The following is a 24,416-nucleotide window of genomic DNA, read 5'->3' on the forward strand; positions in this document are numbered from 1 at the left end:
AGGTGATGTATTCGGCTAAGATGCACAACATGGCCGTTGTATATGAATCTCCCGCCCACACACTGCACATGCGCTCCACAGCGGTCACGTGCCGGGGAGGCATGGCTGTCATGTGACCATGACGTATTCAAGTCAGTTGGAGGAAGCTGCCAGACGCCTTTGAGTGCAGTAGCGGCAGTGTCTGCTATCTCACCCGGCACCGGAGGTGAGTGAGCGGCCGGGCCCCTACACGGGGTCCTTGCATACAAAGTGCTGCCTGTATGACGGGCGCTGCAGGAGAATTTGTGCCCAGTGTATTCCGCACAATGATGTGGGCTCCTGTGGCTGGCGCGCGCTGTACTGTGGGCAACGCGACTGAATAGAAGTGATAATTGCAGATATGTCTGTAATGTGTAACGTGGGGCACCTGTGGCTTTTATGCCCTCTAGTGATGGGCGCGCTGCCTACTGTGGGCACCTGTGGCTGTACTCTGCCTAATGTAAATTATGTTACATGGGGGTAGACTCCTGGTGAACGCTGGTCCCTAAAAATGTACCCCATTTATGTGGGTGTATGCTTTCCCCAAATTCTGCACATGTAGGGAGATGTTTCAGTCAACAAAAAGAGCAGTGTGTATGAGGAAGCGCTGATAGGGATAAGATATTCATTTTTATGTTCCCAGTTCTAAATTCCTAGCTGTATTATGCCAGGATTGTATGACTGCTATAGGGTCCCCAAGGAGATGTATGTAAAAATCTCCCCCCTTGTGTCTGCAGGCTTACCCAACACGCAGCAACAAAAACTCTACTGAACTCAGCATGCCAGTTCAGCTGTTCTGGGTTCAGGCTGGCAAGCACGAAGTGCGAGTTGGAACAAACTCTCTTATGTGTAACTTTCCTCAGTCTGAGCTCTGCGTGGTGCAGCCACTTCTTGCAATATAGCACATTTCAGTCAACAAAGTTGTTGGCGGACACCACATTATCGCTGGAGCAGCCTGTCTGTATATTCATGTGCTATGGCTCTGGTTGTTTGGGCAGCTGCTTACTTGGCCTTGTTTGGTTTATACCAAGTGAAAAAATAAAATTTCTGGTCAAGTTATCAAGTATGAGCTGCAGCTCCCAGCCGATTGAAAGTCATGTGACCGGAGTGCAGGTTGCTCTGGTCACATGATGGTTAGGGCCTGTGAGCTTCATCAGTGAGGACACCTGCTTGTTCCCCTGGCATCTCACACAGAGAACTTGCAGGATCAGGCTGTCACACTGACAGCCCAATCCCATACTGTGACAGGGGCTGATATAATGGGGCTCATTTACTAATGGTCGTGCTCTTTTCTTCAGAGAAGTTTAAGAAGTGTCTATGCTGGGATTTTGGTGCACACAATGCTGTTTTGGCGCAGCTGCGCTGACTTCCATGCAGCACAGATTAGGGGGCAATTTCCCCCAGACTGTCCGACTGATTCGGAGTGAGCGCAGGATTCAAGTTTGAAATTGTGTTGCAAGCCCAAGGACTTAGGTGCACCACAAAAAAAATTGGTGAACTCTGTTGAACCTGAGAGGGGAAGCGACTAGCGGCAATGTAAGTAAATGTACCCCAATAAGTCCTCTGTCACAGCAACCCCAAATGCAGTGCGCATAGAGCATTGAGGGAGTGAGAGGCATGTAAGGAAGATGCCAAGTGCATCCTCTCTGCATGTCTGTATGCAGGTTACTGATAACCGTGATCCTATGGGTAGTTATCATAAGGTCACTGTTATATGTGTAAATCTGTATAAAAGCTATTCACATATAGCTTATATAATGTACTTCCTGCTAACTAGTTTCCCAGATAAGAAATTAAAAAAACAAAAACATATAAAGTAAATTTTGGTTTGGGGGATTCTACAGCCTGGCCTGGGGAGGTCCAGCGTGAGCAATAGACTGGTCTGGGCAGTCGGTTGCCGCAGTCATAGTCTGAACTGAACTGTGGAGTTAGTGGCGTTGGTCATGGTCTGATGTTTAGGTTGCAGTTTCTATGGAGGTGTATAAAGTTTGTGCATCCTTTAATGTATGATGTAAGATTATTTAAATTGGCTATTCCAGCACAGAAAAAAGGCTGTAATGATTTTCTGGAATAAATGTCTATTAACACAAAATATGGTTATGACTTATTTGTATTATTAAAAATTTCATACTTCTCTGCAGCTAAAAATACTCAAAAATGGTAATGATAGTATTATTACTCTGCTGGAAAAATGTAGAACAAGACTTTGTACCAAGTTTCAAGCAATCCATAGTATGGATGATGCTGTTTGATCCCTGGAAATGAGTGTGCTGTGGTTCTAAGAATTTACTTCATGCCTTGTCTGCATTTTGTCAGATAAGCAGTCTAATTATTCTATAGGCGGATAGATTTTGGATGTATACACGCTGTGGGGCAGATTATCTGAAGTGTCTCGGAGCATAACTGTTCTGGTTGCCAATGGCAACCAATCAGAGCTCAGCTTTCATTTTACAAACAGCTGTGGGAAAATTAAAACAGAGATTTAATTGGTTGTCATGGGCAGCTCTCAGCCACTTCTGATAAATCTCCACAATTTGTGTTTTACGTCATTATGTGATGTCTGAATGTTGTTTTAATTTCATATTTTCTGTTCTGTAGTCTGTACAGGATCGCTGAAAATGGATGCCCTCACAGAAGCCCTTGCAGGCAGCTTTGCTGTTTCATCGGATCTGAATAGCACATCAGCTCCTCATCCACGATTAGCCCAATATAAAAGCAAATACAGCTCCCTGGAGCAGGGTGAGCGCAGGAGGAAACTGCTGGAACTGCAGAAATTGTGAGTGCTGAAAGATGGCTGACCATTACTAGGATAGTCACACTCTGAGTAGGTTGTCTGAGCTTTCACATTTTGCCACATCTGCACCCTGCATACCATTCTGCTGAAAAATGTTGGGATGGTGCCACCCAAAACTTCATAGACTTACTGTTATTTATGGCAGAAGGAGGCATAAATTATAGCTCAGCTCTAGGCCGGCTCCAAACTGGAATAGATGTGAGTTTCGATACGTAGTGGATTCTCCTAATTCATTAGGAAATGTACACCTCCTAATGAATTGAGGGCTCTTCTCTTTGAGGAGGGATTGAGACTGGCGCAGTATTCTCCACTGTAAAAGGGAACATGTCATGCGCAATTGGCCTAATAAACCTCTACCAATATATTGTCTAACCACATAATACCTTCTAGTTTTTGTCTTTCATGGTCCAGTGTGACGGTATCAACTAGTTCATTTTGAAGTGAGATGTAAATTGGTTGTAGAAAGTCAAGGAGGGGGAGAGTTTAACCCCATAGCGCAATAAGACGTACCCTTACGTCTTACTGCGCATGGGGGAGTATGAAGAGGGCTCACGGGCTGAGCCCTCTTCATACTCACCGGGCATTTGCTTCATAATGAAGCAAACGCCCGTCGCTAACACCCGCGATCAGTGCTTGCACCGATCGTGGGTGTTAACCCTTTGATCGCCGCCGGCAAAGCTGCCGGCGGCATTAAAGAGCCGGCGGCGCGTGGGCGCCGCCATCTTGGCTCCGATCGTCACTCCCCGTGACGTCACCGGGGAGCGGCGATCCCTTGCCATGACAGCCTGGGATCACACAAAGATCCGAGGCTGTCATGATCGAGGCTATCTATTACAATGTGCGATCTGCACATTGTAATAGATGGTATGCAAAATCCCCATATACTGCCATATTGTAGTATGGCAGTATATGGTAGGATCAATCAGACAACCTAGGGTTAAAGTACCCTAGGGAGTCTGAAAAATAGTAAAAAAAAAAAAAAAAAAAAGTAAAAAAAAAAAAAATTATATTAAAAAAACATAAAAATTCAAATCACCCCCCTTTCCCTAGAACTGATATAAATATAAATAAACCGTAAAAATCTTAAACACATTAGGTATCGCCGCGTCCGAAAATGCCCGATATATCAAAATATAATAACCGTTTTTCACTGCGTTTAACCCCGTAGCGGAAAATAGCGCCCGAAGTCGCAAATGGCATTTTTTTGCCATTTTGAAAAATAGAAAAAATTCTATAAAAAGTGATCAAAAGGTCACACAGTCCTAAAAATAGAAGCATTGAAAACGTCATCAGAAGTCGCAAAAAATGACACCACTCACAGCTCCATACTCCAAAGTACGAAAAAGTTATTAGCGCAAGAACACTGCAAAATGAAGAATTTTTTTTCTGTACAGGAGGTTTTAATTTTTGTAAATGTATGAAAACATTATAAAACCTATACAAATTTGGTATCCCCGTGATCGTATTGACCCAATGAATGAAATAGACCTGTCATTTGGGGCGCACAGTGAAAGCTGTAAAAACCAAGCCCACAAGAAATGGCGCAAATGTGTTTTTTCATCATTTTCACTGCATTTTTTTCCTGCTTCCCAGTACACGGCATGGAATATTTAATACCATCACTACGAAGTGCAATTTGTTACGCAGAAAATAAGTCATCACATAGCTCTGTACACGGAAAAATAAAAAAGTTATAGATTTTTGAAGGTGGGGAGTGAAAAATAAAAACGCAAAAACGAAAAAGGGCCTGGTCCTTAAGGGGTTAAAGAGGACCTGTCGCCACAAAAAAAAACGCACTAGTTCCTAGCGCCACCTCATTTTTAGCAGTGATAAACTGCTAGCCCTATCGAACCCCCTGACAAAGCTTAGCAGACACTATACACCGGAGACGCTGCACGCTTAGCAGACACTGCACGCCGGAGCTCACAGCAGTCCTACTTATTCATAGTCCTACAGTCGGCCTATGGAGTGGGAGGTGCGGTCCGGGGAAGAAGCAAATGATCACTGATCACTTGTCCCACCCTGGGACAAAATAACGCTATTAAAAAAGTCCCATCCCATATAAAAATCAAAAACAACATAAAAAAGTGAAAATCAACAACAAAACATAGCATATTGGGCATCACCACGTCTGTAACCTGTACAATAAAATAAAATTGTCATGGAACCCGTACGGTGAATGATGTAAAAAAACACACATAAAATCCTCACAAAATTATGAAATTTTTACACCTGACCTCATAAAAACGGCATTATAAGTAACATTTACCCGACATGATACCAAGATGTCCCGCAAAAAATAAACTCTAAAACAGTTCTGTAAACAAAATAATAAAAAAGTTATGCCCACTAACACCTAGGGGCACCAGGACGTTATAGTATGCTGCTCTACAATGAAAAAGTATTGCAGAGCAGTGTATCGCTGGTTCAAGTTCAAGCATGTATAAGTAAAAAAAAAAATGTAAAAACACTTAACACTACACATTAGAATAAATAAATACATGAAAATATAAGCCCCTAAAATGTCACTTTCCCATAAAAGCACTTAATAAAGTATAAGAAACACTTAAAAACCCCGCATATTTGGTATTGCCGCGTCCGTAACAATCTGTATAATAAAACAGAATCGTTACTGGACCCGCACGGTAAACGCCGGAGGAAAAAATGCAAAAACCTTCCGGAAAAAGATAATTTTTAATTAATACCCTATAAAAAATGCTCTAAAAAGGGTTTTTAAAAATGTTATGCACTCTACAATAAGCCCACTTAAAAGAACAACTCTTCTCGCAAAAAATAAGCCCCCTAACCAGATTTGTCAGCCGAAAAATAAAAAAGTTATGCATATGAAAAGATGGTGATGCTAAAATGAACAAGATTTTCTTCAAATTACGGTAGTATTTATTCAGTACAATTGAATAAAATACAAAGCCCCCCACATATTTGGTATCCCTGCGTCCGTAACAATCTGCATAATAAAACAGAATCCTTATTAGATTCGCAAAGTGAAACCCATTAAAAAAAACTTCCAAAAAAGGATAATTTTTAATACCCTATTAAAAATGCTCTAAAAAGTGATTTAAAAAATGTTATGTACTCTAAAATAAGACCACTAAAAAGAACAATCCTTCTCGCAAAAAATAAGCCCTTTAACAGATTTGTGAGGCGAAAAATAAAAAAGTTATGCATATGAAAGATGGTTATGCTAAAATACCAGACATGATGCCATAGAATAAAAATAATATACTATTTTTATGGTATGGTTAACGGTCAAAAATAAAACGCATAAATTTTCCTAAAAATTGATGATTTTCATTTCCTCCACCAACAAAGAGTTAATAAAATCTCACCAATTAGCTATAGATGCCCCAAAATTACATACCAGAAAAGTGCATCTCATGTGGCAAAAGAAATAAGCCCCTATAGGTCCACATTAAAAAAAGAAAAAAATTGTATAACCTATACAATGTGACATAGCAAATCTGATCTGGATGGCGCCTGCTTCCCTCCTATGCCCGGCCGTGCGCCCATACAGCAGGTCACCACCACACATGGGGTATCGGTGTACTCGAGAGAACTTGGGTATCAAACTTTGTGGAGCCTTTTTTTATTTAATCCATTGTAAATGTTTAATTTTCCACCCAAAATGAGCGTATTGTGAAAAAATATTACAATGTGTAGACTGCACCTCCATTTTGTTTTAACCCCTGTATAACACCTAAAGGGTTAACAAACTCCTTTAAAGTGGTATTTCATACGTTGAGGGGTGTAGTTTCCATAATGGAGTAAGTTACGAGTCTTGCTATTATTTATGCCTCTCAGTGTTCCTTAGAAGTTGAGCAGGTCCATCTAAATACGGGTTTTGGTGATTTTACAAAAAATGTGAAAAATTATACATAATTCTGAGCCTCATAACATTCTAGTAAAATATGTGTAATCTTAAAAAACCATGCCAACATAAAGCAGACATTTGGGAAATGTAAGTTATGAATTTATTTGGGTGATATGACTCTCTGCATCAAAAGTAGAGAATTTAGAACGTTGAAAATATTTTTTCCATTTTTTTTTTTTCCATAACTAAACACCAAAAGATTTCATCCAAGTTTTTAAACTAATTTGAAGTACAATGTGTCACGAGAAAACAATCTCAAAATCCCCTGGATATCTCATAGCGTTCCAAAGCTATAAGCACTTATAGTGACACAGGCCAGATTTGAAAAATGGGGCCGCGTCCTTAAGGCCAAAAGAGGCCGAGTCCCGTAGGGGTTTATACGTGGTGATGCAAAAACAAGCAAATTTCTCACAAAATGAGTTCTATATTTTGCTAAACAAGCTATATAAATGGGGTATTGCCGTAATCGTGATGACCCGTAGAATAAAGATAACACATGAACCACCACCATGAAATAGTTAATAAAATCTGATTATTAGGTATTGGATCCCCCGTAAAAGATGTACCTGAAAAGTGGATCTCATCCTCAAAAAAATATGTCCAAATGACAAAAAATAAACATTTTATAGCCTGTAAAACGTGATAAGGCAGATCTGCTCTTTCCCTTCATTGCCCAGCCGTGTTCCCATACAGCACCACACATATGGGACATCCTCATACTCTGGAGTAATTGGGTATCAAACTTTGTGTAGTTTTTCGTCATTTAATACTTTGTGACCGTTTAATTTTTGGCCAAAATTAATGCATTGTCTAAAACATATTACAGCTTGTAAATTAGACCTCTGTTTTGTTTTTACGCCTGTGAAACATGTAAAAAGTTAACACACTTCTTAAAGTTGATTTTTTTTTTTTTTTTTCACATCGAAGGGTGTAGTTTCTAAAATGGCATAATTTATAGGGTTTTACTGTTGTTTAGGCCTCTCAAAGTCACTTAATGCTGAGCAGGTGCCTCTAAATGAGAGTTTTGGCGATTTTCATTAAAATGAGAAAAACTGCACCCAAAATTCTGAACCTCGATAAGAGAGCTGATGCATAAAAAGTCATGCCAATACATAAAGAAGTAATTTTGGAAATGTTAGTTATAAAGTTACTTGGGTGCCAAGACTGAAAAGCAGAAAATTTAGAACATTGACAGTGAATAATTTTTAGAAGTTTTTGCCAATTTTCCAATGTTGATATTATCAACATTTTTCTATTCATTTGAAGTACAATCTCGTAATACCCTGGATATATTGAAGGGTTACAAATGTATGACCTTTTTATAGTGACCCAGGGCAAATGTAAAAAATCAGGCTTGGCCCTAAAGCCATAAAATGGCTTAGACCTGAAGGGTGCACGGTCTTCACTAATCTGGTGCCCCCTGCACTTTGCTCGCTGCTTCAGAATTGTGGCACGTGTAATAAGTGTGGCTCTGAATAAGCACTAACAGGCCCCTTAGTTACAGATTTTTTTCTGTCTAGTCAGACACAGTGCACCCATAACACAAAACTGGCACAGACACTTTATTAATACATGTGCAAGTAGTTTGCACATTATTCTAATAAATGTGGCCATTATATAAAGATTTGCCTCTGCATGGAGTGTCGGGAGACAAGAGGAGAGCAGTGAAAAATTTAAGACGTACAAGCTCGGAGGTGCTCTGCAGAGGGCCTAAGATTCATTTGAATATTTTAAACACCTTTATTTTTTCTAAATGTGCCCGCTCTTATCTATACTAAAATCATGGCAAAGGGGGACGGAGTGGGGAGATGAGTATAAATCTACTATTAGGGAATATGATGATAGATGTCCTTTAAAGAGGACCTGTCATCCTAAAAAAAAAAACTTCTAGGAGCTGCTTACTAAAGTAAACTAAGGTAAGCAGCTCCTAGTGCTACACCAGATGTAGCAGTGCTAAACTGCTAGCTTTATCGGAATCCTCCAGGCGCTTTCCTCCCACACCATAGGCCAGCGGTGACTTCCAGGCTTTGTGAGGAAGTCATTGCATCATCGGACCGTCTTGTCATGAGTACCCATAACCTGGGAGCACCGGACCAGGCTCACAGTGTTCCGGCGTTCTGAGGGTATGGTGCTGCAGTGTTAGCTAGCTTTATCGGAGGGAAAAGTAATTTCTCCCATCAAGAATCTAGCATAGGATTCTGTGTTCCCCTCATCTCTGAACATGTTCCATGGAAACAAACTGCGGCTGTGTTTTACAGGATCTGATCCCAAGGATAACTACCTTTTAACTACCATTTGAGATCTGTATACAATAATCTCTGAAAACCTCTGAGATGTAACTTTTCATTGTCAGGAAACGTTTGGACTACATAAACCATGCTCGGCGACTCGCTGCCGGAGATTGGACAGACCAAGATGAGGAGAAGGAAGATAAGGACAAAGAAAAAGAGGTAGATGAAGACATGGATGTGGAGCCTTGCAAGAAATTGCCCAGACATTATGCTAACCAGGTAATATACATTACATATAAATGCAGCTTTCTCATAGCCACACTTTTGCCTGAAATGTAGTGGGTTGAGTAAGCACTGGTGGGCGAATAGATGTCATAAGCTCTTCCCAATGGATCTTGGTCTCATTATGTGTGTTGTTTTATACTGAAGGGGATCATCTTAGACTCCAGCTTTCCCTGTGCTGTCCCTTTGTGGGAGTGATGGCTGTTTTCACAGACAATTTAATAAAACCTGTCAAGACTGAATGTTGCTTACTCTGTATTAAGTGATTGGTCCAATGGACCGTTACATTACCTTATTTTTATTCTCATCATTTCATGTATTTGTTACTCTTCAGCTCATGCTTTCTGAGTGGCTAATAGAAATTCCCCCGGACCTGGCAGACCTTTGGCTTCTTGTAGTCTGCCCTACTGGAAAGCGTTCTTTGGTTGTTGCTTCTCGGGTAATATGTTGTTTGTCATTGTCTTATTTTATTCTGTTGTCTTTTTAAATGTTGAGTTGAATGCAGAGGTAATATGTTTGCCTTATACCTAATACACTAATAGGATATAATTATGTGGGTTTTTTTTTATTTTTTTTTTTTTTTTTATGAGCATACATTCATTTCGTATGTATTTTGCTTCAGTATTAAGTGCTTCCCCTTTCATGTTGGATGTTAAAAGGCATTTTTTTTTTTTTTATAAATAAAAATGGTGCTATAATCTCATCTTTCCACTGCAGTACCTCTGGTCATCCCTATGTATACAGACCCTTGGAAGTGACTTTGCATAGACAGCACCCCCTACAGCCTAAGCCCTAAGACAGATTGAACACTGGTTTTGTCTGTGTGCTGTCCATTGTTTAAATGGACAGCACACAGACAAATTTATTTTTGTGGGTTCTTGTCCACTGCCATGTTTTCTAAGGCCTCCTTATTTATGATAGTTGTATTGCACCTCTCGAATGTTAGACTATCAATTGCCATTTTTGTGCTGAAAAAGCCCCACTCGGTTTATACTCGAGTGATATATATATATATATATATATAACTCAGAATTCACCATCTGGCACTGTCCCCCGGTGTCCTTCTCCTCGCAGCAGGTCTTCCGGTTCCTGGCCAGGCCTGCAGATGCACGTCCATGCGATCTGTTGGCAGAAAAACTAAGACGCAGCAGTGTTGTTGCCTGCTGACATCATAGATTCTCTGCTGGCAGATTACATAGAGGTGCATATGCAGGCCTGGCCAGGAACCTAAAGACCTGTACTAACTTAATTTTTTTTTATGGGGTAACCCTTCCATCGCCGCCAGCAAAGCTGCCTGCGGCTTCAAAAACATGAGGGCGCCTCTTGGTGAAGTTCGCTCCTCTTGGTGAAGTTCGCTCCTCCCGGTGATGTCAACCGGGGATGGCGATGTGCCTTTCGCACATTGTAATTAATGAGAAGGAAAATCCCCATAAACTGCCTTAAGGTAGTATGGCAGTAAATGGTAGGATCAATCAAACAACCTAGGGTTTATAGTACCATAGGGCAGTGATGGCAGTGACTTAGCGGTCAGTGATATATATGGCCGCTGAGCCGATGCTGGTTCATGCTCAAGATTTGAGCCGAACCGGCATCGGGAAACACGGGGTGCCGGCTGTGACTGATGCTGTGCCGGCTGGCACCCCAGTGTAACACCCGCGATCGGAGTTGTCTCCGATCGCAGGTGCTTAACCCGTTAAATGCCGCTGTCAGCGCGACTGCGGCATCTAACATGCCTCTGGGCGGTCTTCCGCCCCCGCCCCCCCCCCCCAAATCGTTTTCGGGTGGCAACGATCATTGCTATAGCATCACTGGGGTCCGATCTGGACCCCAGTGTTACCTGCAGGAACTGCCGGTTAGATGGCATCTGTGAGTGCATAGGCTGACACTGCTAATGCCCTGCAATACATAAGTATTGCAGGCAGAGGTCGCACTAACATTTTTCCAGAAGGGTAATAATACTCCTCTCAACATTTTTGAGGAGTATGAAATTTTCAGTAATACAAATATATAACTCCTAGTCATATTAATAATATGTCATGTTAATAAACTTTTGTTCCATATGACTGTTTGTTCTTTGTAATGTAATATAGTTGTATATGTCCCCTATGATTTGTAAAGCGCTACGGAATATGAAGCGCTATAGAAATAAAGATTATTATTATTATATAGGTCTATTTATAGAAGAAAATTTGTTACAGCCCCTGTTTTTATAGCTTCTTGGGACAATTATAGTACTATTTGGGGCCGACCCCAGACCCCCAACCACCCACAGAGTTGCCCAAGGCTGAAGCTGCGCCCCAGACCCCACCCACAGAGAGGGCCAGAGCTGACGCCCGCCCAAGACCCCTCCACCCATAAAGTGGGCCAGAGCTGACGGTGGCCCCAGACCCCCACCACCACCCACAGAGCGGGCCAGGGTTGACGTTGAGCCCCAGACCCCTACCATCACCCACAGAGCGGGCCAGAGCTGATGCCAGCCCAAGAACCCTCCACCCACAGAGCGGGCCAGGGCACACTCTGGCCCCAGATCCCCCCACCACCCAAAGAGCGGCCCTGCGCTGACACTGAGCCCCAGACCCCACCCACAGAGAGGGCCAGAGCCGACGCCGGCCCAAGACCCCACCACCCACAAAGTGGGCCAGGGCTGACGCTGAGCCCCAGACCCCACCCACAGAGCGGGCCAGAGCTGACGCTGGCCGCAGACACTCCACCCCCATGACCCCCTCCCCCATAGACCTGGCTGATGCCTGACACCGCTAAACTTATTAAATTTTTTTTGGGGGGGGGGGGGGGGGGGTTGGGGACATATCGCTTTTTTTAAACTGTTTAATTTTTACTTTTAATGTCATTTTTTTGGTTTTTTTTAATTACTTTTTTTTTTACTTTTTTTACTTTTAATGTCATTTTTTTGGTTTTTTTTAATTACTTTTTTTTTTTTTTTACAAGGTCGCATGTGTTCCCTGCTAAACTTATATATAGATCACAGATAACAGTGACCTAATGGTAACAGTCTATTGGATCACTGTTATCAGTGATCTGTATACAGAGTTATGCAGGGAGGATGCATATAGCACCTTCCCTGCAGCCTCTCACTGTATACAGGGGCTGCTCTGGCTACAAGATTGGGCTGTCACATAGACAGCCCAATCTTGTTCATAGCTCTGTGTGCACAATCACACACGGCCATGGGGGGGGATGGGCGGAGCTACTCACTGCTTCAGCCCGCGGCCGATGTAGAACGTCATGTGACCTGTGCTCCGGTCACATGACTTTCCATCGGAGCCGCTAGATAGCTGGGCAGGAGAGGAGGGACTGCACTATATTGTGGGTGTTGCCGAGTGTTGCGGCGTGAGCTGCGATCCTGGGCAGCAAGCGCCGGCAGCCAAGCACCCAGCCGGCAAATAACTACCAAGCGTATTTATACGCTTGGCGGTTTTTTGGAAGGGTAAATCAGCCTCTACAAGCGTCATAGACGCTTGTAGAGGCGTTATCGCGATCTCTGATTGCAGGGTATTATCATGAACAAGCAATCAGATGATTGCTTGTTCATGTCCCATGGTAAAAAAAAGTGAAACAGTAAAAAAAAAAAAATTATTCAATAAAAAAAATAAAGTAATAAATCACTAAAAATGCCCAAAAGCCCCAAAACATATAAAGAGACATATAACTAAAAAAAAGTCTAAATCATAACACAAAGCCCACATATATAGTATCACCACGTCCGTAACAACCCATAGAATAAAACTAAATAATTATTGATGATGAACGCCGTAAAAGAAAACTGTTATAAACCCTACAAAAATTATGATTTTTACCTATTCAATCCCACAAAAAATGCTATAAAAAGTGATCAAAAAAACATATGTACTCTAGAATGATACTGGTGCAAAGTACAACATGCCCCGCAAAAAACAAGCCATCAACCAGCTCTGTAGCCAAAAACGTAACAATGTTATGCCACTTGGAAGACGGCGATACATAAATGATAGATTTTTTCCCCACATTAGGGTTTTATTTGACAAATTTAGTAAAACGTAAGAAAATATATTCATGATTGGTATCCCCGTAATCGTATCGACCCATAGAATAAAGATAACATGATTATTAGTCTATACGGTGAACACCAAAAAAAAAGCAAAAATCTAGTAAAGAATTGATGCTTTTCTACTCCTGCTCTCAAAAAGAAGTTCCTAAATTTTCAACAATAGGTGATACCAACGCCAAAATGGTAACACTGGAAAAAGCATCTCACCCACATGTGGGTGGTCTCTGTAATCGGGAGAAATTGTGGAACAAATTGTATGGTGGGTTTTGTATTTTTATCTTTTGGAAATGTGTAAATTTTAGGGCTAAATGAACGTATAACCGGCACAATTTGACCATTCTAAATGTCGCCTCCATTTTGATGTAATTACTATGAAGATCTCAAGGGGTTAACAATCTTCGTAAAATCTGTTTCTTGATAGCTTGAGGGGTGCAGATTTTAAAATGGGTAGATTATATAGGGGGTTTTGATGATAATTTTGTAAAATTTCATTCAAAACTGTATTTATCCCCAAAATAGTCAATTCTGAAAATCCGGAAAAGCGATATTCGATTTGTAACCTGCGCGACATCAAAATAAATTATCCGGACATTTCAAAAATGGTGAAATTGTAAAGTAGACATATGGGAAATGTTATTCAGCAACTTATTTAGGTGGTAAATCTATCCGCCTGAAAACGCAATGATTTCGAATTTCAAAAATGGCAGATTTTTCAAAATATTCATCATATTTTCTTTTTTTTGTAAACCAACACAAAAATTATCAGCCATTTACAACTAAAATGAAGTACAACATGTGGGGAAAAAACAATCTCATAATCGCTTTGATAAGTAAGTGTTCAAAAGTTATAACCATATAAAGCGACGCAAGTCAGAATCCAAAAAATGGGACTGAGCCTTAAGCTGTAAAATGGCTGCGTCCTTAAGGAGTTAATCTGTAACTTTGCTACGTGTTCTTCCACATCTTTCAATCGTATCAGCCACCTGAGGCAACCAATACAGTTGAAAGAAGGAGGGTAAATTCAGACTCGTCGTAGCTTCTCTCCAGGGTCTCTCTGTAGAGGAAGAATGGTTGGTCCACAATGAGAACCTCTAAAGATATTGCAGTTCTGTCAACACCTTTTCACTTTTCCTGCAGTTCCAAGCAGTCAATGAAGTGTCGCTTTAAAATAGCGCTGAGAGCAGAATCTCTTAAATTGCCGGAAGCTTTGGTGGATTTGGTCATATTTGGTGAACTCTGTCCTGGAGTGTGATGGTCTGAGTGCTCACAGAAAGGGCTCTGAGTGCCACCTCTGGCACCTGTGCCATAGGTTCACCACCACTGCCCTAGGGAGTCTGAAAAATAGTTAAAAAAGTTTTTAATTCGCCCCCTTTCCCTAGAAGTCATATATATATAAACAGTGAACAAGTTGGGTAAAAATCTCTAAAAAAAAATTTCTATAAAAAGTGATTAAAAGTCTGTACAGTCCTAAAAATAGAAGCATTGAAAACGTCATCGAAAGTTGCAAAAATATGACACCACCCATATCTCTGTACACCTAAGTATGAAAAAGTTATTAGCGCCAGAAGATGGCAAAAAAATAATAATTTATATATAGGAGGTTTACATTTTTGTAAATGTATGAAAAGATTATAAAAACTATACAAATTTGTTATCCCCATGATCGCACCAATCCAAAGAATAAAGTAGACCTGTCATATGGGGCGCATAGCGAAAGCCGTAAAATCCAAACCCACAAGAAAATGTCGCAAATGCCCTTTTTTTTTTTTTTTCCTCACCAATTTCACTGCATATGGAATTTATTTCCCGCTTTCCAGTACACAGCATGAAATATTAAATACCATCATTATGAATAGCAATTTGTTATGCAGAAAACAAGCCCTCACACAGCTCTCTAACTTTTTAAATTTTTCCATTTGAAGGTGGGGAGTGAAAAATTGGGGCACTCCGCAGTGGACATTTTATTATTGAGGTGCCTGCATTTCCCACCCTTAGCTTATACTCGAGTTTTTTGAGGGTACCTTGGCTTATACTTTGGTCGGCTTATACTCAAGTATATATGGTATTAATGGTGTATAATTAAATATACAGCTTCTCCTTATGTATTTTTTTTTGATCTGCCAATACTTGCGCTCTGTGTTCACCACTTAGCAGCAGTATTGCAGTATACCGTATTTATTGCTGATTGTTTCTTTTCTGCACTCTTCATTAGGGTTCTACTGCAGCTTATACAAAAAGTGGGTATTGTGTGAAAAGGTTTCCCTCTTTACTACCTGGAGGCAATCGGCATAATAGTGCTAGTGGTAAAGGTAAGTTCAGTTAATAGTTTATTAAACAAGATGTGTTTTTAACCGGTTCGCGACCGCCCGCCGTGTATTCACGGGCTGAGCCCTCTCCATAGCCGGTAAGTCTTTGCTGCATATTGGGTGTTTTCACAGCATGGGCTGCCGGCAGCCTCAAACAGATAGCGGCGCATGGGCGCCGCCATCTTACCTGGGATCGCCGCTCCCCGTGACGTCATCGGGAGGCGGCGATGCGTCTCCATGGTAGCCTCGGGTCTTCCGAAGACCCGAGGCTATTTCGTTTTAACCCCTTCATTACAATGTGCTGATAGCACATAGTAATGAATGAGGAAGAAAATCTGTAGTATGGCAGTATATGATAGGATCGATCAGACAACCTAGGGTTAAAGTACCCTAGGGAGTCTGAAAAATAGTATAAATAAAAATAAAAAAAGGTAAAAAAAAATTATAATAAAAAACCCAAAAATTTCAAATCACCCCCCTTTCCCTAGAACTGACATAAATATAAATAAACAGTAAAAATCATAAACACATCAGGTATCGACGCGTCCGAAAATGCCCGATCTATCAAAATATGATAACGGTTTTTCAATGCGTTTAACCCCGTAACGGAAAATAGCGCCCAAAGTCGAAAATGGCACTTTTTTGCCATTTTGAAAAATCTAAAAAAATCTATAAAAAGTGATCAAAAGGTCGTACAGTCCTAAAAATTATATCATTGAACATATTATCAAATTTCGCAAAAAATGACACCACCCACAGCTCTGTACACCATAGTATAAAAAAGTTATTAGTGCCAGAAGTTGGCAAAATCAAAAAAATTATTTTTGTACAGGTTTTAATTTTTGTAAATGTATGAAAACATTATAAAACCTATACAAATTTGGTATCCCCTTAATCGTACCGACCCAAAGAATAAAGTAGACATGTCATTTGGGGCGCTCAGTGAAAGACGTAATATCCAAGCTTACAAGAAAATGGCGCAAATGCGTTTTTTCACCATTTTCATTGCATTTGGAATTTTTTTTCCCGCTTCCGAGTACATGGCATGGAATATTTAATACCACATTATGAAGTGCAATTTGTTACGCAGAAAACAAGCCATCGCACAGCTCTTTACGTGTAAAAATAAAAAAGTTATAGATTTTTGAAGGTGGGGAGTGAAAAATGGACATGAAAAAACAGGAAAGGGCCCGGTCCTTAACCGGTTAAGTATTCAACTACATTGTATTGAATTTTTTGTCTTTAAAAGGAACAATTTTGACCATGTAACTGCAGATAGTGTACAGTAGCAGCCCTGGAGATCTGTGTAACCATTCCACAGCAGAACTGTGGAAAATGCATTCATATTCCCGCATTGTAGTCAGACTGCACCTGCGTGAGACCTGTTCACCTACTGCTGTACTCAGTCACTGCTGTAGCCTGCTTCTGGTCTGTTTGAGGATTATTTCAAAATCTATAACCTAAATATCTTGATGGGTTAATTTAATTTTTCATTAATTTCAGATTATACTATTCTGGACTGTATATACAATGAGGAGTCTCGAACATATTATGTGTTGGATGTCATGTGCTGGAGAGGACACCCAGTGTATGACTGCCAAGTAAGTTTCCATTCCACATTGTGGAATGATGCTGAGGATATTGTACAGAATTTTACTTGAATTTAATAAGGCCTTCCTGTGTTTTGTTAGACTAACAGCATTAATTGGTCTGTTTAAATTAAACTGAGTTTCATTGACTTTCCAAAATTTTATGGTAAATTGTTTTGCCATAGCAAAATTCCTTGTATGGCTTCCTTGTAATTTAAAGTGTAACCGTCATTTCAAAAAACTTTTGATATGTTGTAGGGCAGGTAATTTTAAGCCCTTTTGCAATTGGATTAGTTACCCGAATCTTGCTCCTTCCTCTTGTATTCTGCAGACTTCCCCTGGATATCAGTAATCTCACATATGTCTGTTACTATGAACATTCCGTCTTCAGAAAGAAGCTGAGACTATGGAGGAAGAGACACCCCCCCCCCCCATCTCTCTCCCTGCACACAGCTGATTACCTCATGTCTCACTGCCCCAGCACTGCATGTGCAGGGAGAAGCCCTCACTAATGTAGTATCAAAACACCTACACTCTTATCTCTCCTCAGCTTTCCCTACACTTGTATATAAGTAAATAATCCACACAGACACGAGATAAAGATCGCAACCCCTCCCCCATCACCTCACACAAGGAAGTGGCAGGAGACACTCTCTGCAAGCTGTGCTGGAGTTTTACATAGATGGATAGATGGATATAGACACATGCATAGATCGATAGGAGATAGAAAGATATGACATGGATAAATAGATACATACATACATATGAGGGATAGATAGATATGGGATAGATAGCTTTGGTGTCATTGGTCAGCAGCAGGCACTTGTGATGAGGTGACAGGAGGCAGGTCCCACCTCCGTCTTGCTGATGGGCCAAAAAAGGTACTAAATGAAGACCGAGAGGCAAAATACTTTGAGGAATCATTCCCAGGGACACCTGGAGCAGAATTGCGTATTTTAGGGTTTGTTTGGTTTTTTTGCTCAGAATGACGGTTACACTTTAAATGTAGCAGTAGATATCGAGCAAACACATTGTAATTGGCCCAAATTACATTCATTTACGTTACTTCGCAATAGGTTTAATCCAAAAAGCATACTGATAAGATGGTTGGCTGGTCCCACTTTGGCCCCAGGTTTGGCCAACAAATCTTATTGTGTTTAACCTCTTTATCATGATTGCCTGGCAAGCATGAAAAATATTCTATGTTGGTGAAATCTGTAATGAAAACCTTTGTTTGTGTGTAATATATATATAATATATTAGTTCTGCTCTGCAAGATGCTAGTTCCTGGCTTACCTAACCGTTCTAAAATACTGCATAAATCGGTATGAGGAATAACAAATTTGCTAGTACTGTATATACTTGCGTATAAGCCAACCCGAGTATAAGCCGAGACCCCTAATTTTACCATCAAAAACTGGGAAAACCTATTGACTCGAGTATAAGCCGAGGGTGGGAAATGCATTGGTCGCAGACCCCACCAGTATGTATACAGCCTGCCCCCCAGTATGTATACAGCCTGCCCCCCAGTAGTATACATCTCTGGTGTATATATCTGGTGGCCCCGACGTGCAGCACTGCTCCCCCGATGTCCGCGCGGGTCCTCTTCTGGCTTCGGCGCCCGTCTTCTGTCTTCAGTAACTTCGTGCTGGGCGCCGCCATTGTTCTCCCCCGGACGGCGCCTAGTATTACACGCCGCTGCTGACGTCATACTAGGCGCCGCCCGGGAGGAGAACATGACGGCACCCAGCACAAAGTTGGAGAAGAAAGAAGACGGGCGCGGAACCAGAAAAGGACCCGCGCGGACATCGGGGGAGCAGCGTTGCAGGTCGGGGCCACCAGAGTGTGAGTATATAAGTTTATTATTTTTTAAATATTTTTTTAGTATATTTGTGTGTGTATTGACTCGTGTATAAGCCGAGGGGACGTTTTTCAGCACATTTTTTGTGCTGAAAAACTCGGCTTATACACGAGTATATACGGTAGTTATTCCCTATGTTGGCGTGTGTGATTTTTGATTCTCCCCTCCATGTATTACATATTTTCTTATATTCACTTGCACTATTGACTTGTTTTAATAAAAGTCAGTGACCATTTAAGTTACCATCTTTCCATTTGCTCTATGCTTATGTTTTTTTCTTAGACTGACTTTAGGTTTTATTGGTTGGAATCAAAATTGGAGGAAGAAGAAGGACTAAGTGTTATTTCCAAGACCAACTCTGTAAGTAGCATGCAGGGGTGTAACCTGAGGCAGCACCCCTTAGTAGACTTCTGAATGGGGCCCCCCATCTAATTTAAAACCAAATATACATATTTGTACTAGCACATTTATATGCTGACTTATGCAAGCGTTTATATATACACACACAATTTATGTACTTTTTTTTATACAAATGCATATATACATGTCTACACTCATAAGCACACATTTGACTCGTATATACATTTATACTCGTACATACAGCATATACACCTCATATATGCACATATAGTGAATATACATCATATACTTAGACATACAGTGTGTGTGTGTGTATATATAATATAATCACACCATAAATACAGTATAAACACACCATATATGCACATACTGCATATACACACAAGTACAGCATTTACACAGCAGTTGCATATATACATACAGCATATTCACGCGTAAAGCACACACAACATACAAATATATATGTGTGTGTGTGTGTGTATGTGTGTGTGTGTGTGTAATATATATATATATATATATATATATATATATATATATATATATATATATATATATTTTATATTAATGTGTGTGTGTTTAAGCGAAAGAATAGTAATTGTAGCAGTGGCCCCCAACCTGTACACGTAGCCCTGATATTATGATGGAAGCATGTTATTACTCTTCTGTAGTTATCATATCAGCATGTATATCTTTTTGTAATAACTATATACCGTAAGTTGCCCTCCTGTCCTCCTTTATACAGAAGGCAGTTTTAGTACTTGAGGTATTGCCATCTAGTGATGGAATATCACAAGGATATGTCATAACTATGATTAATTGGATTTACTTGCATTTAACAACTTGAGTTTCCTTCACTGATATTGGCAAGGGCATTTATGTACATGTAACAGTAGCTGGTGATGTGACACAATAAATCACTATCTTTGTGGATTGTTGGACCCCCACTATCAAAAAGCAATGGAATATCCTTGCAATATGCTATTCTTTATATATTTTTCTTTACGTGAATAGCACTTAAATACTATAAAACTTCCATCTATTGGGACCCATCACTGGCCACTGACTTTGATTAAATGTATTTGCCCTATTTTGTTTACAATGCAGAAATGTGTGTTTAATTTAGATTTTTTTTATTATTAATTTTTATCATTTTCTGTAGTTCAAGTTTGTTGGCCTACAGAATTTCCCCTGCTCTTTGGATTCCATTCAAAGTGTTCTCACTCAGACCTATTCCTACAAGGTATTGTATGCATGTATTTGGTTACATGAAATCTTTTTCAAATAACTCTGTGATAGGCCCATTGAAGTAAAATGGTATAATAATCCAGTTTTGCATATTAACTAGCCTCATATATTCATATAAATGTAGCTGAATGTTGTGAATATTGCCTACCTTGTAGATCGGTGAGGATCTCGGTGATGAGGACCCCCATGGATCACGAGAATGGGGATTCGATGTACCCCCTGTTGAATCCCAAGGTGATAGCCGAGTGCCAAACACAGCAATCTCCGTCAAATCCATATCGATGACCGGGGCAGCCCACGCATGCGCAACCTAGTGCTCCGGTCATCTTTGGGTTCGATGGGGGTACACCGTGATCCGTGGGGGTCCCATCACTAAAACCTCCACCGATCAGCACGTTTAGGCTCTATCCTGTATAAGGTCTAACTTGCTACAATGGAACAACCCCTTTAAGTGACTCTTAGGAATGATTTACATGGAAATCTGTTGAAGAAAAAACATATTTTTTCCATGTGGTTATTTCATAACAGTATTTCGCAGCATACAGTACTTTGGGTCGTTTGCTGTCTGCATGTGGTATATTGTAGACGCGTTCCAAAAATACAGCTTTGTAATGAGACCATATTCTTTTATGTTTTTTTTTCATTTCTAGGTGGATGGGCTCTTATTTTACCACATGCACACTCACTATACCCCAGGAAGTACTCCTCTGGTTGGTTGGCTACGTCCCTATATGGCACCTGAAATTTTAGGATTTCCTCCCCCACCAGGACCTCTTGCAGAGAAGCCAGCATATGCACAAGAGCAAATGCGACAAATTCTTGAACACAAGAAAGATGGAAAAGGAGCAGCAGAGGGTGGACGTTATGAACTGGAACATCTGTCAACAATAGCTATGTCTTAACGTGTGTGATAGACTGCTGGTCTCTGCTTACTGGAATTGAATCCATAGTCAGTATTGCCATTCAACACTGGTTCAACTTAAGGGCTCAAGCACAGGAACGTGTTCATGAGCCCTAAGGCAAAGTCGATTGGTTGCTGCCATACCTGTGCTTTGACCTGATAGTGGATTGTTCCTGGACTTTACATTGAGCAAATATACAGTGGTGCACGGTTTATAAACCTGGAACATTCATTTTCTAATGTAGTTTTTTTTTTTTTTTTTTTTTAAATAAAATAAATTGTCGAAAATGACTTTGGATTTTACTTGTCGGTAACTTCTCTCTATTGCTTATGTTCTCTAGAATATGAGGCATAGGTGAACTGGATGTAGCATTGGTTTCATGTGCATAGTGTTTTTAACATGAACTAGTATTGTAGTGTAAATCTGTAAAGACTCCCTGAATTCCATTACATTCCAATGCAATTTACCTCAAAGTACCTAAGGGTCCTAAGGGATATTGTGCAAAAAGTCCTTGGGAGATAACATTATCTTGATAATCCATTAGGTTATAAAGTCATTGCGCACTTGGTTTGGAAACATTTATGTGATCTATAGAACTCCTCTGGGTGAAGAGCTTTCTAGAGAAATCTTCTGGGTGACTTTTGCCCTAAAGGGGTTTGCCCATGAAAAAAATTCTCAAATTCCAATCCCCTAGTTATGTTTGCACAATAAAGATCATTTTTAACACTTGATTTTACAATTTTATTGCTGTTTTAGCTCCTATCACTCCCTCAGCTATCTCTAAGCAGACGCATTATGATCCTTCTTTTGCTATGAGATGCTGTTCTAACAATATGCTTAGATTATCAGGCTGCAGAATTATCTACACTTTTATTTAGCTTCTGGACATTCTATTAGTATCTGGCACAGAATACTCAGCTCTTCCTCATCTCGGCCACAACATGCACATCTGCTGTGCCACCCCCATGGATAAAGACCTTATTTGTCTTTAGCTTTTTTTCTCCTCACGCTGTTGCCGGCAGGTGTGTGTCCGTGTTTGTGTCAGAGAGGAGAACAATAAATGTCGACCTTAAAGTGTAACCGTCATTTCAAAAAACTTTTGATTATGTTGTAGGGCGGGTAATTTGAAACCCTTTTGCAATTGGAATAGTTAAACGATTCTTGCTCCTTTCTCTTGTATTCTGCAGACTTCCCCTAGATGGCAGTGACTGCTCAGATAGCCGTTACTATAGACATTCCGTTGTCAGAAAGAAGACTACGGGCAGGAGACACGCCCCCCCCTCACACTCCCTGTACACAGCTCATCACCTCATGGCTCAGTGCTGCAGCAGTCATGTGTCACTACTCCAGCACTGTCATGTGCAAGGAGAATCCCTCACTAAATGTAGTAACCAAGCACTTCATCTTCTCTTTCCTCAGATTTCCCTACACTTGTGTATAACAAATAATCCACACAGACAAACTGCAGCCCCCCTCCCCCCATCACCTCACACAAGGAAGTGGCAGAAGACAATCTCCAAGTCACAAGCTGTGCCCTATTGTGCTTTACTGGAGTGTTACTTGGGTAGGTAGGTAGATAGACAGATAGATATGATATAGATAGGATATAAATAGATAGGAGATTAAGATATGAGATAGAAAGATAGGAGGGATAGATAAATAGGAGATGGATAGATAAATGGATGATCGATAGATATAGGAGATGGAAAGATGGCTAGCTAGCTCTGGTGTCATTGGTCAGCAGCTTGAGCTTGTGATGAGGTGACAGGAGTCAGGCTCCGCCCCTTCATCTTGCTGATTGTAGTTTTTTGAGAGCTGGAAACCATGGTTGCTATGGGCCAAAAAAAGGTTCTCAATGAGGACAGAGAGGGAAAATACTTTGAGGAACGATTCCCAGGGACACCTGGAGCAGAATTATGTATTAGTTTTTTTTTTTTTTTTTTCTCAGAATGATGGTTACACTTTAAAGAGAACCCGTCAGGCAAAGTAACCCCCCTAAACTGAATATATTTTCATAAACTGCAATTAGAGAGCATTGCCTCTATCCCTTCATTGTCCCTCTACATGCCTGTAAACTTAAGGAATGAGATCCTAAAGCTGTATGCAAATGACCTGTGAAATGTCCAATGAGTCATTAGCATATTCAAGCTCTCCGGCTTATTCATGAGTGGGAGGCACAGCCACACCCCCAGTACATGACTGACAGCCTGTATAATGATGTGAGGTATAATGGTGTAATGGCTCCTCCATGTGCTTGCTGGTGCCCCCTGCAGCATGTGTGCGCGTGTATAGGAGAGATACAACAGCTCCAGGCAGCCATGTTATAGCAGAACGTGTCAGGTACTTGTGTAGCTGATGTCTGTGTCTCTCACATGTGTATAGCAGGACATGTCAGGTACTTGTGTAGCTGATGTCTGCTTCTATGTGTATTAGGAGGATGCAGCATGTCAGCAGATGCAGCACACACACTAACAATGCTTTACTATACATTACACACAGACATGAGCAGGGGGAGGGGTAACAGGAGTGACATCACTGCCTCCGACCGTGTGACCGGCCTCATTTACATAATAAAGAATAGATGATTTTATAATGATTAATGTATGAATTGACTAGATAAAGGCTGTGATGGATCCTTGTGAGCTGCTCCAACAGGTAGTGGTGACAGGACAAGTGACACAGACCTGATGACAGGTGTCCTTTAAAGTCAGACTGATAGACACGTTGGAATTATATAAGTAAAATGCTTTATTTTTGTTAGTAACAGTTAATTAGATTTTTATTTTGTTATCCTGTGTATATTTAAGAATCTTGTCTTCATGTGAATACCCCTTTTAAATGTAAATCTTGATATAAACCAAAGCGAGACCATTCTTTTCTTTTGTTAACGTGCC

General features: G+C 40.6%; 1 protein-coding gene across 2 annotated transcripts; it reads left to right on the top strand.

Annotated features, from left to right (window-relative positions):
• The first annotated feature begins 57 nt into the window (after positions 1–57).
• On the top strand, positions 58–21,782 carry SNUPN (snurportin 1). Of its 2 annotated transcripts, none has more exons than XM_072147870.1 (9): positions 58–205; positions 2,617–2,794; positions 9,055–9,211; positions 9,549–9,653; positions 15,472–15,568; positions 17,069–17,166; positions 19,298–19,375; positions 20,535–20,615; positions 21,271–21,781. In XM_072147870.1, the coding sequence occupies exons 2-9, from the start codon at positions 2,637–2,639 to the stop codon at positions 21,520–21,522; spliced, it is 1,026 nt and encodes a 341-aa protein (XP_072003971.1). In that variant the 5' UTR covers positions 58–205; positions 2,617–2,636; the 3' UTR covers positions 21,523–21,781. The 2 variants fall into 2 exon arrangements, with proteins under 2 accessions (XP_072003971.1, XP_072003972.1); XM_072147871.1 differs by having other exon boundaries at positions 102–205; positions 2,626–2,794; positions 21,271–21,782.
• The last annotated feature ends 2,634 nt before the right edge of the window (positions 21,783–24,416 follow it).

The sequence above is a fragment of the Engystomops pustulosus genome, chromosome 4 (assembly GCF_040894005.1).
Source record: "Engystomops pustulosus chromosome 4, aEngPut4.maternal, whole genome shotgun sequence".
In the NCBI taxonomy this organism is placed as follows: Eukaryota; Metazoa; Chordata; class Amphibia; order Anura; family Leptodactylidae; genus Engystomops; species Engystomops pustulosus.